Source organism: Ursus arctos, chromosome X (assembly GCF_023065955.2).
Source record: "Ursus arctos isolate Adak ecotype North America chromosome X, UrsArc2.0, whole genome shotgun sequence".
In the NCBI taxonomy this organism is placed as follows: Eukaryota; Metazoa; Chordata; class Mammalia; order Carnivora; family Ursidae; genus Ursus; species Ursus arctos.
In genome coordinates, this window is record NC_079873.1 from 9239085 (window position 1) to 9258181 (window position 19097).

Sequence of the window (19097 nt, forward strand, 5' to 3'; positions counted from 1 at the left end):
TATTATAACCAAGCAGATGGGTTCTTTCCCCCCATGCTTCCTTCCTGGGGAAAAAAATGCATATTCTATTTTTTATTAGGCAAAAGTGTGTGCAGAAATTGATTGCTCCCTAATGCTCTAGCAGCCTAAAATAGGCTTTCTTCAAATGGCACAATAAAAGAGATTTTATTGAGGTTTTTAAAAAAAGTGCCTAGTGATGATCTGTACAATAATGTATCAAGAGAGTATCGGGTCTGTGTTAAAAACGTCTGTCAAGGGGCGCCTGGGTGGCACAGTCGTTAAGCATCTGCCTTCGGCTCGGGGCGTGGTCCCGGCGTTCTGGGATCGAGCCCCACATCAGGCTCCTCCGCTGGGAGCCTGCTTCTCCCTCTCCCACTCCCCCTGCTGTGTTCCCTCTCTCGCTGGCTGTCTCTCTGTCAAATAAATAAATAATCTTTAAAAAAAAAAAAAAAAAAAAAAGTCTGTCAATAGTCAACCCCTAATTCTCAGTTTTGTAAATTAGTCAGCGTAGACCTTACGAGGGGAAGCATTTCTGCAAAGGCCCGCTCCCTTATTGCCATGATGCCAACAAGCAGTCTGTTTGGAATTGCTTTAAATAGGGGCTGATGTAGCAGGTAATAGGGCAGACAGTATTCTAGGTTGATGATGGAGCGTCTAAGCTATCCTTAAATCCTTCCACAATGAACCATCAACTTCGTGCAAGACTGCTCATTTTAAATGCGGGTGACTGACAAAGTCCTTTTCCCTTATTCCCACTCAAAATCCGTGTATGGCAAGGTGTTCCTCTTATTATTATCTACTAGCTTAGAGGTGGGCAGACTTCTGGAAGGAGAGTAAACATTTCCAGCTCTGTGGCCTATTTGATCCCCCCCAAAACTACTCGGCTCTGTTGTTGTGTCCTCAAAGCAGCCATCGACGGTGGGCTTGGGAGCTCCTCAAATCCACCCTCTGTTCCATAATTCACTTGAAGGACTCACAGAACTCGGCAAATTGTTATAAGCACAGTTATAGGGTTTTTTTTTTTTAAAGATTTTATTTATTTGAGAGTGAGCAAAAGCGAGAGAGTTCACAGAGCGAGAGGGAGAAGCAGACTGCCCGCTGAGCAGGGAGCCTGGATCCCAGGTCCCCAAGGTCATGACCTGAGCCGAAGGCAGGCCCTTAACCCACTGAGCCACAGTTAGTTTATCACCACCAGACGATCCAGGTTAAAATCACCAGTGGGCAAAGCTGCATAGGGCAGGAGAGTTTCCCAGCTTATCGTTTCCCAACATCCTCTCCCTGTGGAGTCCTTCGGACCTCGCTTATTTCTCCCAGCAATCACATGTGACAACATGTATGCCGTACTGCCAACCGGGGAGGCTCACCTGAGCCTCGCTGTTCAGAGTTTTTGTCAGCGGTTGGCCACATACACAAGCCGAGCACCTGTGTGGCTAACTCTAGTATCCCGCTCGACCAGAGGTCGCGCTGGTAATCACTTGGCCCAAGGTCCTCACGTTGTTGGCATAGGCTCTCTCTACCTGTCTGGCTCCCAGCTGAATGGACACTCCTATCAGGCACTACACTCCGAGGGCTTACAGTTTACCTCCCAGGAGCCAGGAAGCAAACCTTTCTTTAGGCAAGACAACTTGTTTCCTACCCAGAGGATATGTAAATGAATGGGCGTGGCCAGATTGGACGCTGGGGCCAGGCCGCAGTTTGCAGAGCCCCAAGGTAACCCATAGCGTTGCATTATTAGAACTCCCTCTGCCACCACGGCTTGGTCTATGATACCACGTGGTCAGGAAAGCTCCTTGGCCTTAGACCCCCTCTCCCATCTGAAGATCTAGGTCAAGACTTGAATTCATTCCTTAACAGAAATGCCTCTAAATTTCAAAGAGAGCCCTGTTGTTAATTCCCTCTGGCCTTTTCCTTAGGAACCCACACTAAAGTGTGTTCAATTTCCCTGAGGGTGGCAGATGGCGACAAGAAGACAGGGGACAGCAAATTCAAGCTCGCTTTGCTTGTACCTAACAGCTTTGCTGTCGCTGCTGACACAGGTTGGGAGGCGTAAAATAGAAGGAGTAGAGTTATGAAAGGGATATGACACTGTTTAATAAAAATTGCCAAAATTCTTGCTATAGAATCACCGTGAGGAAAAACTATTGCTATCGATTTTCCGGTGTGCTCCCTGGTGTTTCAGGAGACTGTTTTATAAAGTGTGTGTTGCCACACACACAGGCTGGTTTTGTTTGTTCTTTTCTGGGCCTTGAACAAAACTTATGACACAGAGAATCTTTTTGTGAAATTCAATATATAGTCAAGGCATTTCTGTTGAATGATGTCTGTGGTGGCGAGTGGGTGTGGGGATCTTTGTGTTAAAGGGGCCTGGAGAAGGGCGCCAGGCTGACTCAGTCAGTAGAACACGCCACTCTTGACCTCAGGGTTGTGAGTTCAAGCCCTACGCCGCGGGTAGCGTTTACTTAATAACAAAAAATAAACAACAGCCAAAAAAAAAAAAAAAAAACCATTAAAGGAGACTGAAGAAATTGAGAAAGGTCTACAGGGAAGAATCAAAATTCCAGAAAGATCAGTTAAAAAAAACGACGACGACAACAAACCTCTATGTGTTGCAGGGTTTTTCTATCTTGATATTGTTGATGTCATTGTTGATTTGGACCAGGTAATTCTTTATTGTGGGGCCTGTCCCGTGCATGGTAAGATGCTTAGGTGTATCCCTCAATATTGACAGCAGCCCCTAGCACCACAGATGTCTCCAGAAATTACCAATTGCTGTGAGGTAGAATTGCCCCGGGGTGGAAAAGCACTGCTCTTTGGGACTTTTAGCATCTGAGTATAAATTATCTTGAAGAGAGATCATTTACTAGTTTTCAAGTACATGAAAAAAATGTGGTTCTTTTTTTCCTTTTCAAAGACAGCTGTTTTGCCTTGCAGTAAGCATGTATTGTGTATAGCACACCAATCTGATCATAAATGTTTAATCCCGTAAAGGATGGCTCACAAAGCTTGCTCATTCTACTTTCCCCAGGGACTTAAAATAATACACGTATTGTGTATATTCTTATAGTGCCCTAACTCTGTATCAAACAGTGCTTCAATAAATGTGTGCTCTGTGTGAACTCATTTAGTCCTTATATCGATTCTGAAGCAGGTATTAGTATCATCCCCAGTTTATATAGATAAGGACATGAAGACACTTAGAAATCAAATAACTTGCCAGAAGCTGCACAGCTTACATGAAGTGATCTGGGAGTAGAAACCACTGTTTCCAGAGCCCACATTCCTGACCACTACTGCATTCTCTTACCAGAAGGAGAGATTATGGGAGCCTGGGTGGCTCAGTCGGTTGAGCGTCTCTTCTTTGTTGTTTAAGATTTTATTTCTTTATTTGAGAGAGAGCGTGCCAGAGAGACAACACAAGCAGGGGGAGCAGCAGAGGCAGAGGGAGAAGCAGGCTCCCCACCGAACAGGGAGTCCAATGTGGGGCTTGATTCCGGGGCCCTGAGGTCGTGACCTGAGCCAAAATCGAGAGTCAGACTCGGGGCACCTGGGTGGCTCAGCTGGTTAGGCCTGCGCCTTCGGCTTAGGTCATGATCCCAGGGTCCTGGGATCAAGTCCAGTGTCAGGCTCCATGCTGAGTGTGGAGCCCGCTTAACATTCTGTCTCTTCCTCTGCTCCTCCCCTCGCCCCCTCTCCAGCTTGTGCACGCTCTCTCTCTCTTAATAAAAACAAAAGCAGAAACTAAAAACCAGAGGTGTAGACTAGGGATCAGCAAACGTTCTCTGTACAGGACCAGAGAGCAATATCTTAGGCTTCACAGAGCACACAGTCTCTGCTGCCGATGCAAAGGACAAGAGCAGCCATAGACAATACATAAACAGATGAGTGTGACTGTGTTTCAATAAAACTTTATTTACACAAACAGACGGTGGGCTGGATTTGGCATGCAGGGGGTATTTTGCCCACGCCCTAGGGTAGAGCACTTCCCGAGGTGGTTTCATTGCCGCCCCCATTTGGAAGAAAGGGGACCTGAACCAACTCCACTCCACCCTCTGTTGATCAGCTAAGTTCAGTGAGCCCCTCCTCCAGCTCGCCACCTTGTCGCCGCCCTGTTGCTGAACTCCATAGTGATTTGGGGTGGTGGGCGAGGTCAGGAAAAGGAGCACCAAGCTTCGGAATGAACCAAAGGTGTAAAATGTAGAGATCTGAAGCCTGTCTGTGCCACATCTTCAGTCCCGGTGAGCTCTGCAAGAGCGCCATGCTGATTTTGATGGCATCTTGTCCATGTTTCCTCTGTAAGGATGTCATCCTGACTCTTCAAGAGAAGCTTTCCATCAAAGGCATCGAACACTTCTCCCTCATGCTGGAGCAGAGGACGGAAGGGGCCGGAACCAAGCTGCTCTTGCTTCATGAACAGGAGACTCTAACTCAGGTGTGTGAAGTTACACCCCCAGGTGAGGGCAGAAATTACACCCGCCGGTGAGAGCAGAGGCTGCCCGGCCCCAGAATTCCCCTGTCCTCGAATCCTTTAAATGTACCCACTGCGGCCCCGGGTATCTCCACTAACGAAAGCTCTGGTGTTCATAATGGGTTTTACAGCTCAAGGTAACGTTTCCCTCCTTTGTCAGTTTTTCATAGACTGTCAGTCGGCGTCACATATAGAGCTGTCAAAGGCTCGACAACCACTCACTGGGAATATGGCTCTGTAGGATCATAGTCTATGTTATGGGAAATGACTCGTTCACCTGTTTTGCTCATTGATCTCTTGAAACCGTTCAAAAGAAACAGCTTCTGAGATTACTTAAATGAAACCAACATCGTATTCGCTTGTCTTAAATTCTGGGTGCATACTCGCGACTGTTTGTGGAAGCTCGAAATCCCTGCCCCAGTGCCGCCACTGTAAATAAGTAATCCACCAGTGCGTCCCCGTTGCTGCTTACCAAAACGCCAGCCCCATCTGTTCTTGGCTGCTGGATTCAGTGTGGCACCCTGACTTCTCTTGTGCTTCGACACAAGCAGAGTGTTTGCTGCAAGTATAAGGGAACTTTAGGGAGGGAGGAGGACCTGCGGGGAGACCAGGAGGAGAAGCAAGGAGTCAAGGTGCCCTCAGATGGATGGAGTAGCAGGAAGTGTTGTCACACTAAAGCGCTTCCTGGTTGTTGCCTAATGAGAAGCTCGTGTCCCGCAAGTTTGCTCCCACAGTATCCCTAAATCTCCTGATTCGGTCCGACTCAGTGCAGGGAATTGTTACGAAGCTATCGTTTGTGTTCGTTTATAGCCCTCTACCTACACTGGCGCTACCTTTACCAGGTTTAAATCGACCTGTGGATACTTGAAATCACTTCTAATGTTGCTTCTTTTTTTAACCTGTGCCAAAACTCCCTCGGAAACAGATGACTTCTTTTGTACTTTGCTCTAGGGGAAGAAGCCCTGATAATCAGAATCCCCCATGTGAAAGGTCGTTGTTTGGCTCGGAGTTCCTCCAGACGCCGGACTTAAGACAAGGGTTTGGGGGCTTGTGGTTTATTGGGAGGTGATATCGGGACGCACTGGGAGAGGAAGAGGAAGGGAAATGGGAAAAACTGGGGCACGAGTAGAGAGCGTGGTAAAAAGCCAGTTTCGACTGTGGGCAGCTGGAGCTCAGTCCTACTGGGGAGCACTGCGAGCCAGTGGAGAACACGCCACAGAGGTATCCCCACCGAAGGGGTGGGGCGCGGGGGCATTTGTCCCTTGGTTGTGGTGGTGGGCTGCTCCCGAGGGCAGTTGCTCCCTGGCTGTGCCGGGTTGCCTGGTGCTGGCCGATGGTCACGGGTGTTTGCGGTGTATGGGCCGGCTCAGCTGCTATTAGTGTGTAGCCTTTCCCTCCGAACTTCTATCTACCACATAGCCATTGTGGGAAAACTGCTTGCTGATTTAGCGGGACAGAGAGTCTTTCAGAGTCTCTTTTGGTGCTAGGTACACACAATTTCTCGTTCTAGATTGATTGCCGATTATTGAATTTCCCTTAGAATGTTAGAAGGAAACAAAAAGCCCCTAACCCTGATTCTTCCCTTATCTTTCTAGAAGAGGCTTTGTTTCATGTTTAGCCAGAACAAAAAGCAGAGTGTTAAAACTTCAAGGATGCTCTCTAGAAAGAAAATTGGTTGATTTAAATATCCTGAGACAAACCAGCTTCATGCCTCTGAAATCACTGCATATGAAAAGCTTGATCACCAAAATATTTATAGGCATGGCAGAAAGGAAAAGTATAAGAAATGTGTCCAGTAACAAAAATCATTTAAAAACATTTAATTTTGGTGAAAACCCTCAAAAGAACTTTTAAAGAGCTCTGCATTTCTGGCAGCTTATAACTAAACTTTACATAGAAAATACTATTGTCTATTTATATACTACTGTAAGTTTCCAGGAAATTGTTTTCTTGTTTGTTTTAGGGACTGTTCTTTTTATGGACTGCATTTTCTAATGAGTCTAAAGGACTTTTTTTGCATTACATGAATTCTCAAAACTAGTGCAGCCTCCTGATGATGCAAGTAGACTCAAGATCGCTTGTGGAAAATTCAGGAAAGATAGATTCTAACCAGTCATGAAATGATACCCGACTTTCTAACCTCAGCCCAGACCTTCTGATGAAATACCCTATGATGTCACCATACAACGCCCCCAGCAGACCTGAGCAGCACTTCGGGTGTCTTAGGGTTCCCACATTTTCTTCTTCCTGGTTTGCTTGACCTTCAGCTTGACCTTCAGGTGACGAGCAGCCCCCAGCGCATGGGCTGGTGAGTCCACTCAGCTCTATAATCCCGCCCACAGCCAAAAAGCTGGGTCAGTGTTACTATGTCTCAGTATGCCTTAAGCCTTTAAAAGGAGTGTTTTCCCGTTGAAAGTCTTCAGCTCAACAAAGTTAGTGATGTCAACTGGAAGAATGCGTGCGCACACAACGTGGTGTTCAATAAAGCTATTGCTATTTTTATTTTGAATTTTCAATTGCCGTTCACGAACATTTTTATTTTGCCAGATTTGTCCTCTGTAACGAAGGAGTTACAAGGCCATGAAGCTACGTACAGATACGTAGAAAAGCACACACGAGTACACGAAACTACAAGTAAAACAACTGTTGGTTCGTGGTGCATGGTTCAGGTGCATCGTGTTGACCTCTTTAAGGGAAATCGAAGAGCTTTTACCTTCTTCATTGGAGTCCAATGTCTTGTATTCGTTCGGCTGTTTATGAAGCACCTACTATTACATTGGCTGATTTCCTTCAGTTGCAAAAGGAATTAAGAAACTTAACACCTAGTAGTTGGTACACACTGTGCTGGAAAAGAAGAAAACAAAACAATCCATAGTCCTTAGCCCTAAAGAATCTGCGGTGTGTTCTAAGCTCCCTTGAACAACTTGAACAGTGTCCTGTTACTGAAAGTTTGGGGTAGTTTGGAAACTGGTGGACTCCAGATTTAGTGCTCAGGCCAAAACTTCTGTCTTCTGACTTTCCAATGCGTTGTTATCCAAGGTTGACACGGTCCTGCCTTCCCTGCTGCAGTCAGTCTGGAGTCCCATTTAGAAAAAGCCCACAGCCGTGTCCTACAATAATCCCAGTCTCCGTGCTCTCCTTCCGGATCCCCTTTCCGCCCCCCCCCGCCCCCACCCTAGTTTTGGTGTGCTATCACTTCCAGCACCAGCATCTTTGGATCGGACTGTCCCTAGACCTTGGTCGCCCATGCTATCCACACCTGGAAATTCACATCCCCCCGGGACAGCCTGAAACCAATGGCTGATTTGTGGTCCTTTGGCTCAAGTCCCGGTGGCTCTGTGGTATAGGTGATCCTCCTGAGTCCCTGTGGGTCAGGCTGTAGCTACCCACAGCTGCACACTCGGCCCCATAGGCTCCTCTCTGCCCCACCTGCTCCCCCCACTCCCTTACCGGCCTCTCCCGGGAGCAGTTCCTTAGTAGGTCCCTCATCTCGGGGTCGGCTCCGGGGGAGCACAACCTAGGACATGTGCAGTTTTCAGGGAGTGAGGATCTAGGACACATCGTAAAAGAACTTCGACCACTTCTTTCCTTGGTGTTGAAACAAAGTTGCCTTTGCTTCCGTGTCCCTCCGCCAGTGCTGAAGGATTCTTGTGTTTGGTCTGATCTTCTAGGTGACACAGCGGCCCAGCTCCCATAAGATGAGGTGTCTTTTCCGAATTAGCTTCGTCCCAAAGGATCCAATTGACCTTTTAAGGAGAGATCCAGTTGCTTTCGAGTATCTCTATGTTCAGGTATGTGAGAATTTGAGCACGTTTTATATTAATATTGGGGGATAAATTAAATGTGGGGTTTTGCCCCTAAATTCTGTCATTCGGGATCTTCTTTCTCTTTGTCCTCCACCCCAAGCTCTGTGCATTGTGAAATGATTCCATGGTGCTTTTTAAAATGTTCCCTTTTGATTTTGAAATCATTTCATACTTAGGAGAAAGTTCCAAGAGTAATAAAAGAACTCTTTGATAATCTTCACCCAGGTTCACCAGTTGTTCACATTTCACCATATTTACTTTATCTTTAGGGAGAGCACATGTTCCCCCGTGTGCGCCGGCACGCACGAACACACGTTATTCTTCTAAACCACATGAATGTCATTTACCAAATCCTGCTCATTTACCCCTAACTACGTCAGTGTGTATTGCCTAGTAACAAGGACCTTTTCTTATATAATCATGGCACAATTAACAAAATAAGAAAATTTGACACTGATACATTTCCATCCTGGTGCACAATCTATATCCAGATTTTGCCTACTGTCCCCAAAACAGCCTTTTTCTTCTAGAAATCCATTTTCTTCTAGAACAGGATGCCATTTTGCATCTAGTTGTCATGTACTTCAGTCTCCTTAAGTCCAGAATATTCCTCAGTCTCTCTTCGACTTCCAACATCTTGACAGTTTTGAGGAGTACCAGTCAGTTATTTTGTAGAAATCTCTCAATTTGGATCTCTCTGATGTTTTCTCCTGATTAGGTTGAGGTTATGTCATTTGGGCAGAAGAGTGATATGCGTGACATCGTGTCCTCCTTAGTGCACCACATCAGGGAGCATATGATGTCCGTTTGTCCCCTTAAGGACGAGGTTAACTTTGACTCTTGGTTATGGAGATGTTCTCCAAATTTATCCATTCAGACTTACTAGGGTTTTTTGTAATTAAAAAGTAATTTGCAGAGAGGCACTTGCAACTCTCTTAATACCCTTTCACTCACCGGTTTTAGTATTTGCTGATGGTTCTTGCCCAAATCCATTATTACTGCAATGGTTCAAAATGATGATTTTTCTAATTCTATTATTTCTTCTTCATTTATTAATTGGCATACTACTATAAAAAAGATTTCCTTTCCCTTCTCCTTTATTTACTCATTTATTCATTTATTTGGTGCTTTGATTGTTCTGAAATGTGATAGTCCTTATAATGGAATAATTAATTTCAAGGCAATAAGACTAAGAAAATAGTACCTTTTGCAGACTGACTATCTCCGATTCTGGGTTACAATTCTGAAAAAACGAGGCTTCAAGAGATGAGAATCTTTGCTAGTTTGCCCAGAGGGAATTTATTCATTTGACATTTAGGAGATGTTCCTGTATTTTTCCGTAACTGCTTCTCATTACTTTCACTTCAATTCCCAGTATAATCACATTAAACAGTAAGAACCTGTTTACCTGAAGTTTAAGCATCTCACATTAGATCTACTCAAAGAGATTGTAAACCTAAATGTAACCTCCCTTGATAAAAAAAAAAAAAAAAAAAAAAAAAGGAGAAAATGCCGAAGCAAGGCGAAACCCCAAAGATGTGCTCCCTTTGGCTGGCATACCTGTATAAGGCAAGGATTTCTGGAGCCGTAAGAAATAAAAAGCAAAGAAGTTGGAAAAAGGGGAAAAAAGAAACCTTTGTTAATTCTAGGTAGTTGATACACTGGTTTCTGTTTTCCTATTCTCAGTATTCTCTTGTATATTTCAAAACTTTTGTGGTCTTTAAAAAGTTGAGTGGAAAAAGAAAACAGGTAGAAGATGGGAGAGACATAGATAAGATAAATGCCAGAGGTTAGGAATGGTGACACAAATTAAAGTGGCAGTAAGCCCTAGAGAACAGAAATTAAGTTGAAGGAGGAAACAAGCCGGATATGTAGTAGAACATTCCAGCAGATGGGGCACTAAGGGCAAGGCCCACTTGAACATTCCCCAGCTTGGCGGCCTTTGGAAGAGACTGTGGTACTTCCAGCTCAGGAGGATGATTAATGTTCATGAAGATAACCCTGAGTCATTTGGAAAAGACAAGTCCTATTCAGCATACCCTGTTCATCAAGTAAGAAAATGTACAGCACACCTTACACCGTTTTCTACCCAGAACAGTGAACTGTCATGACCTGGGTTTTTTAAATGTTCAACTTTGGTCACCTGGACCCCTCAACGATATGCCCTATTCCCTGGCAGGCCGAATAACCCAGACGTGACTGCCTCGTCCCGCTAATCGTGCTAAGACCCCTGGGCTTTGTCGTAGCAGCTCAGAGGATGTGCTAGGTTTTTTAGCTTGTTAGTTACAAGGAGATAGTTACAGGTGCCAGTCAGCACATTGGATGCCCTCACTTGTCATTCTCTACAATTACGTACTTCCTCCCATTCTCAAGATGATGTTTCCAAACCATTTTACTCTACTTCTGCTTTAAACATCCCGTTTAAAAATGCCTGTTCCATTTACAAAAGAGGAATGGGGTTGTGTTTCCCCTGCGGAGGGCCGACCTCTTAAGTAGACCAGGAGCGCTGCTAAGCACGGTTCTGTTCAAGGTGTGTCTACTCAAATCTGACACAGTGCGTGGAGATCTTCCTTATTCAAAAGATGCACTTTTTATACCTGTGCGACCGTGCTGAGAAGTGGAAAACCTGCCCGGTGATCTTGCCCAGGGACTCGAAAAACGCGGATGCCGTTTCTGCTTTCCCGCCTTGGCTGTCGCATGGCTGGTGGACTAGCCAGTCGCCCCCTCAAGGAGTAGCCAATGGAGGGAGGGAAGGAGGTGGGAAGCCACGTGTGGTGGACCAAAATTAAGCTACCATCATCTCCTATGTCCTCCACTGAGAATAGGAAATGAGAATTTCTTGGCTTCAGACTCTGTGTCACGGAATGTGAGGTATGTCTGAAATAACTTATCTAACAGAAGTCAGCGGATCTGCAAAGGGTGCCGGGTGCCCATGTCAATTCTAACACACTGAAAAGATTCAGTAAAATTAGCCTGGAGAACCAAAGAGTACGCAGAAGTGATATAGATCATATTACAAAGACCAAACTCCACTCAGCTTTGTGGGTTCCTGTTGACGACAATAGCCATTGACTCTAGATGAATCATGATGATGAAAACAGAAGGGCTATCTGTTAACCTCCCACTGGCTAATGGGCCATGAAGTATTTTCCAGATTTTAGCATATATAGTAACAGAAAACCCTAACCATTCAGACTGCTGTAATTCATAATTACCTGTCTGCTATCTAGGAAGAAAAAGATTGTTACAGTGATTCGTAAACAGGACAACACCTTAGAGGCTCTAAAATGTTATAAAACACTTGCGCAATGTTGGTTTCCTGTTTAATATCTAACGTGTCCATTGTAAATGAACTTTTTGAGGCCTAAAGTGGAGTCTGTGAGGACCTCTGTTCAGCAAAACCACGACCACCATTTGCTTGTGTTAACTGTGTTTTAAGTCATGTAGTTATGAGTAAGAAAAGCATGATCTGTCCCACACAATTATATGTCAGACTTCGCACTAATTCGCCAGGATCAGTCTGAACTAATTATATAATGTAATGAAGTGACTAATCACCTTGACAAAAACTCACCTAGAAGTCTGGTTAAACACAGGGTGTGAAAGGGATGGGAAACCACAGTCCCAGTCACAACTCTTCGGAGAAGTAACAGTGGTGACTCACCCTAGTAAAGCACATTCCAGTTTATGAAACAGCCTTCACAGATGTGCCAGCAACCTTGAGAGTTAGCCCACTTTTCAGGTAAGAAAACAGACTTGAGAGATGAAATGCTGTGTTCGAGGGCATTCGATTAGTAGCTGACAGAGCCTAGGATCAAAGCTTTTTGTCTCTAAAGCCTGTGTTAAAATCCCGTTTCACATGTGACCTGCGCTAACGGTCCTAGAGGAAAGCCATTTATTAAAATGATTTACCAACAAGCATCAGTGGCTTGTGACGACCTGGCACTGTGCCCAGTGGCTTCCTCACCGTCCCCCTTCACAAGACCGTAAGGTGACCCTCCATCCCATGGTGCCCCTTGATGGACACCCCTAGGCACGGGGAAGTAACTGAGAAACCCAAAACTAAACCAAAACGGGGGCCTGGAATGGCACTCAGAGGCTGCCTTCACTCAGACCGCCCTGTGTCCCGCCCCCCTGTCAGGCCTGCTTCCAGCAAGGTGTGCTTGCCGTCCTGACAGGTGTCAGATATGGGAGAAACTAAGGTAAGAAGGATGGAGGCAGGGAGAGAAAGGGACTTCCCTCTTAGGGGTGAAGGGATAAGCCAAGCGGCACGAGCCTGGACCGTGGGGACAGAGCACGCGCTGTACGGCCCCGCTAGGGCACGGGTAAGTATTTGAAGGGTAAATACTGTGCGCAGAAACCATACAGCGGTACGTGTTCCCACTGAGCCAAGTCGATACAGGAAGGGGTCACCAATGTGCTTCTCTTGGAAAAGAGCCAAACAGATCCTGAGACAGTTTTGCATTTGAAATCTCGCAACAGGGCAAACAAGGAAGAAGAAAACTAAGTATCATATTTTCTAGTCCAAAAGCCTGGTTTTCCAGTACAGAAATGCGCACGCACACATCTGCAGAACATACGGAAGCAGGGCCGCGCTTCCCGGCGATGCGTAGCTCCGTGCTCTGCTCCGAACGAGTGAGCACGCCACTGTGGTCACATAGGACTTGGCACGTTTCTCAGCCACTCTGCAATTTGACGTTCATCACCCTGTGATGTAGGCGTCTCCCTCGTACAGATGAGCAAACTGAGGCCCAGGGGTATGAGAGGACTCCCTCAGAATCCCGGCAGGGGCAGTCATCACTGGAACGAACCGAGGATTTCAATAGCAACCCTTTACTGAGCGCGCCAGTGCACTGTGACGACGTGTAGCTCCTTCAGTCTTCTCACCTCCCCCAGGGAGGTCGCTAACACGAATCCCCATTGCACGGATGAGTAAACGGAGGCTGCGAGAGTGAAGGGGTGGAAGTTACACGTGCAGGGGAAGCACTGGCAAAGCCAGGATTCCGAAGCAGGGGGGTGGGAGTCCAGAGCTGCTGCTGTCCATGGCCTTGCTAACTCCGCCTCCCCAAAGCAGCTCTAGATGGCGAAGAGGAAGTTAAAGACGTTGGTGATAACAGCTGTGTATGCCCACAAATGCTTAAAATGTACCTGGTAGAGTCCTAAGGGCTTTACATTGTTCACTCATTTAATCCTCACCATAACCCTGTGAATGGGGAGCAATACTGTCCCCAATTTACAAAAGAGGAAACTGAGGCACAGAGCAATTAAGGAGCTTGCCCAAGTCCCCACACCTCTGAAGTGGAGGAATAAGATTTGAACCCAGGACTCCAACCCTAGCAGAAGCCACATGGTGCTGTCTGTGCTTTGCGTGTTCCATTGCGGCACCTGTGTTTGGAGATCAACCTAAATTCCTAATTCTTACAAAAAGCTAAATATTTAAATAGCTCACTTGTCGATGAGTGTTCTGTTTTGTGTGGTCTGTGTGTGTGCATGCAGTCAAATTCCGACTGGGTTCCAAGCAGTCTGGTGGAAATGTTTTCCCATTTGGCCTCCTTGCCTTTGAAGCGAGGGTGGAACCTTGGGGGAAGCGCAGGTCACCTGTCCCTGAGGCAGCGCGCTGCGGCCCATTCTTTGACACGTGGCGCCCTCTGCTGGTCTCTTTTGCAGAGTTGTAACGACGTCGTCCAGGAGCGGTTTGGGCCGGAGCTGAAATATGACATAGCCCTGCGGCTGGCGGCTTTGCAAATGTACATCGCAACCGTTACCACCAAGCAAACACAGAAAATCTCCCTCAAATACATCGAGTAAGTGTTGAGCCTCAGAGCTGTTTCAGGCACAAAGATGCTGCCTCCGTAACGCCCAAGTGTATTTTTTACGTATGTCTCTATTTCCAAAATTGATCTTGTTTGTGGCAGGGCATTTGTTCAACATGGGCAAAATCTACGAACATCGTGTTCGCTCTGGGTGGAAGAGATCCACTTCTTACATAATCCACCTTTAGCGAATTGTGGTTAAAAAAGGAGGATCAGATTTCAAATGAAGCCTACGTTTTAAAAGTCCTAAACGGCATTCATTCTAAGCCAAGCTTTGGTCTCAGTGCTTTTCAGACATAAAGGTCTTTAATTCTCACGACGTCCCTAGGAGAGCAGTAGCATGTTAGCTGTGTTTTACAGGTGAGCCAACCCGGGCACGGTCTGACAAAGTACTTTGCCCAAGTCACGCGGCTACTAGCTCGAGGGCTCAGGACTCGAACGCAGGCGGTGGGGCTCCACACTGCTACGGTTTGCGTGATCAGTGGAGGCACCTGTGTTTAGAAGGTGGCCCGCATCCCCTGAGATGACTTCGGATGGCTAAAAGGCGGTATAAATGGAACGATCTTGGTCACAACCGGGAAGGATGGTATTTGTAGTAAAAAGCTGTAACAGTGGGGAAGGGTGCCACGCCATCAAACTTGGCTTCGGGATTTGAATATTGTTTGGAAAACGTGACTGCCTTCTCTCCGCATCAGGTAGAGTACTGCCTCTTTGGCCAAAGTCTATGGCAGGACCGAAGCCACATCTCCACGTAACACTAAAAGCCTTAGAGCCCTCTCCATCTGCACAAGTGACGTGCCAGCTCATTGAAATCCCGCCTTCCAAAGAAGCTTCCCGTGGGCTGCCTAGAAAGCCTTTGGAAACCCCCGCATGCCAGGTTGAGCCACCAGGGAGCGAAATGGCTTCTTCTCAGCGGAGTTCGTGAGCCTGTGTAGGGAGGATGAGAGCCCCAGGTTGCTGGGCTCCCAGGCCACTGTTCTCACAGCTCTCGGTTCGCACATCTGCACTGAGGGACACATCCTCAGGCGCAGTTTGAGAACCTCAGGCCTTCCCTTCTCAGCCCACTCTGTTTCACAGATGGCTTACCTCTCTCTTGCCACACAGGCTGTGAGTGTCGCCTGAGAGAGACGCGGCTCACGGAGAGGTCTTACGCTCAGTGGGACACATTTGCTCCCTCATCCGTTCCCCTTTCGTATGTGTTCCTGGGCATGGGTGATACTGGCCTCCATGTGAAAAGGTGGCCCAAACAACCCGAGATGGTTTTCAGAGCATTAAAATGCATTTCTATTCCTACTGTCTGTCCCCACATTTTACCAGTTGGAATATGGTACAGTTAGAAACCTGCCAGAGGTAACTGGCTTGAGTAAGAATCTTAGAGTCTAGGATAATGTTCTCATTAATTAATTCACTCACCCAACACCTGTTCACTGAGCATTTTAGGTGGTATTCACGCTAGGCCAGGGGAAAGTACAAATAAGCATAAATTATAATCCTGAGCATAAAGGACTTGTGATCCGATTATAAAGATATGAGGGACGCCTGGGGGGCTCAGTCGGTTGAAGGTCAGACTTCAGCTCAGGTTGTGATCTCGGGATCCTGCTTTGGGCTCCCTGCCCAGTGGGGAGCCTGCTTCTTCCTCTCCCTCTGCTCCTCCCCCTGCTTGTGTGTGCACATGTGCGCTCTCTCTCAAATCTTTAAAAAAAAAAAAGATACGAAAAGTTATGATTTAAAATACTGATACAGGGGGCGCCTGGGTGGCTCAGTGGTTGGGCGTCTGCCTTCGGCTCAGGGCGTGATCCCGGCGTTATGGGATCGAGCCCCACATCGGGCTCCTCTGCTGGGAGCCTGCTTCTTCCTCTCCCACTCCCCCTGCTTGTCTCTCTCTCACTGGCTGTCTCTCTCACTGGCTGTCTCTGTGTCAGATAAATAAATAAAATCTTTAAAAAAATAAAAAAATAAAAAAATAAAATAAAATACTGATACAAGTAGAATTACCAGGCACCCCCATAAGGAGTGCCCGATGATGGGGAGACATATGTGCAAGTGGAGGAGGAGGACATGGTGATCGTGAAAAACCCCATCTTAACTAGCAATGGCATGGATGGTCAAGTGGGGGAAGGCCATCCCTACCCTTCTTTGGAGGAGATCTGGCGTAGGGGAAATAACCAAACCTTGAAGGTCTTTACAGTATTTAGGAGACACTGGTTGGGCGCCTGAGCAATCGGAATAGAGTTCATAGAGTTCAAACTACGGAGCATCGCTGGGGAAATGGGCCCCCCACAAACCTGTATCAACCCAGTCCTATCTGTCTGTTTTTCTTGTATATGCACACCTATTGGTGACGTTTCCACTTCCCCATCAATGGCACACATACTTAAGTGTCATGAACCCGACCATGACTCCACACCAGCAGCACTCCTCTCTCTCTCTCTCTCTCTCTCTCTCTCTCACACACACACACACACACACACACAGCAAGAAATGTTGCATGAAGGACCTCGACAGACATCATCTAGCCCACGGAGAAGAGAAGTGTGTATTTCTAGTGAAGCAGCTATTGGGGAGGAGGAAGGGAAGGGAAGAATGGCTTGAGGGCATGCATGGAGGAGTTGCATAGGCCCTTCTAAGTGAAGAGAGAAAGACCCTGTGGGCTGACAGGGAGTAGTAACAATGGCAGTAAACAAAGGAACTGGGAGAAAGTGTGTTGGAAATACAGACTCAGACACCTGAATGAATTCAATGAGACTCCAAGGTGGGTTGCGTAAATTGTCTCTTCAATCTCTATTGGTCCCAAAGGCATTCTCCCTGGAGAGGAAAGAATATGTTTCCTTTAAAATGCAAACAGATGTATTACTGATCAGATCGTATGTTTCCTGAGTGTAAATTCAAAGTTGCTTCCCTAATTGGGGACCTACCTCCATTTCCTGACTTCCTCGGAGTTCGTTTGTTCCAACAAACATCAGAGCGCCATTTTGTCTTAGGTAACTAATCATCACAAGAATGTGAAATTAAAGATATGCTCTTTATTGCAGAAAAGAATGGGGATTAGAGACTTTTCTTCCCTCTGCTGTGCTGCAAAGCATGAAAGAGAAGAACATAAAGAAAGCACTTTCACACCTTGTCAAAGCAAATCAAAACTTGGTACCACCGGGTAAAAAGGTATCACATTTGCATCTTAATAGAAAATGGATTTTAAAGAGAAAGGCTTGCGTGCATTTTTAAAAATGTTTAAAATTAGCCCGTGAATAAAATACTTAACACCATATTTTCAAAGGCAGTAACTGTATAACCCCAACTCCCCCCTTTCTTTCCACTATTAACCTGTTTCTAAGGCTAATGGAAAGTATGTGTACTTATGGGAACTTACTTATTTCTTGTAAGCTATGGACTTATGATACGGAGTGTGTGTGTTCACGTGTGTGTGATTAGAGACCAGAATTGGCAAGATAATTGTGCATTTCCATCGTGCTCTTGCTTACTACTCAGACGGTCTTAAATGCGCAGCAGCCTGCAAGGGTCCTCACAGACCAGATATCGCATTATTTAAACCAGGGTTTCTACCTCCCCATGTTGACATTTGGAATCATTCTTTGCTGGGGAGGGGGTGGCTGTCTTGTGCATTGCGTGGTATGTGGCAGCATCCCTGGTGTCCACCTACAAGATGCCTTTGATCGGGACATAGAAAAATGTCTTCAGGCACAGCCAAATGTGCCCTGGGGAACAAAATCACCCCTGGTTGACAACCACTGAATTAAATCTTACTTTCGAAGGGAAGATAAAATTATTTCTACCGTTCACCATCGTTAGTGTTAAAAATCTCCCTTATTTTTTATCAGAAGAAACAGAAAGGACATTTTAAAATAGATTGTGGGTCAGAATAGAGAGTTATGTTTACAGGTAATAAAAAGCAAAGGGCTTCAAGAACCAGAAAGGCGCCTAAAAATACAGGACCTATAAAGTCGGAAGCAGTGTAACAACCCGAGAACGCTTAACAATTGATGTTGGCCGTAGAAACTTGGGCGGTTCTAATACAAATCACTGTTTATGTGAGCAATGCTTTGGTCTTGGTATTGGGTTATAAGTCATTTTTACTGGCTAAAACATCCTTATTGCTATTCCCTCCTCACTCCATGGCTTTTTAAAATGTAAAATCAGGCTTGACACCTCCGGCCCCTGGTGCCTTACTTCCTCATTTCGGTAAGCATTCGGCTCACAGAAATCTAGGAGGACGTCAGGGATCAAGATTTTGTAGGGGCGCCTGGCTGGCTCAGTGGGTAGGGCGTGAGGCTCTTGATCTCGTGGTCATGATTTCGAGCCCCATGTTGGGTGTCAAGATGACTTAAATAAGTAAACTCTAAAAAAAAGAAATAGATTTTTTTTTTTTAATCTCGGTTCTGATTTGCCCGAAGCTAATTTCTTTCAGCTGGCTCGATATGATTTTTATTCAAGCATGGGCCACTGGTTTTGTAATAATTTGGTTAACTGCCCTAGGATCTATCTATCACTGTTTTTCTATAAAGGTCAGTTTTTCTAGCCAAGAGTGAGGGGTTTGCTTTCAAATCAATTTGCAAAGTGCTTTGGGTTTCCGAAAGAAGTAGGATGGCTTAAACAGAACTAACAGTGCCATAAAGGGCAGTGTATTTAGGGTTGGTTAACAATCGAGTACTCCTTTTACGACGTGGGAATCTCCATTTTTAAGTCTTTAAAAGATAAATTTTATCTGGGTAAAATTCTATTTTTTATATCCTTCATGAAACTCAATAGATGCTTGAGTTGGACTAATCAAACAGGCACTTCTGACAAGTTCAAACATTTCCCCAATGATTGGAGCACAGAAAGTTCATTTTCCCTGAAAACTTGCAAAGGCCAGAAGAAACTTGAGATGAGTGTGGAGAGCCTCTTTCACGGGCTGTATATAGATGGCAGGTGTGTGTTCAAAAACAACTCCCACAAACTTTCTGTACAGGTGTGTCTCCTGTACGCACCCCTCTTCGTCCCTACCTGCGATTGGAA

At 45.9% G+C, this 19097-nt stretch overlaps 1 protein-coding gene across 1 annotated transcript in view; it reads left to right on the top strand.

Annotated features, from left to right (window-relative positions):
* The window catches only part of FRMPD4 (FERM and PDZ domain containing 4), a 787588-nt gene that overhangs the window by 752175 nt on the left and 16316 nt on the right, over positions 1 to 19097 (top strand). Inside the window, exons 10-13 of the mRNA XM_044391879.3 lie at positions 4298 to 4429; positions 8137 to 8256; positions 13939 to 14075; positions 17117 to 17243. Of these exons, the coding sequence (XP_044247814.1) occupies positions 4298 to 4429; positions 8137 to 8256; positions 13939 to 14075; positions 17117 to 17243 (516 nt within the window). The remainder of the gene's footprint in view (positions 1 to 4297; positions 4430 to 8136; positions 8257 to 13938; positions 14076 to 17116; positions 17244 to 19097) is intronic.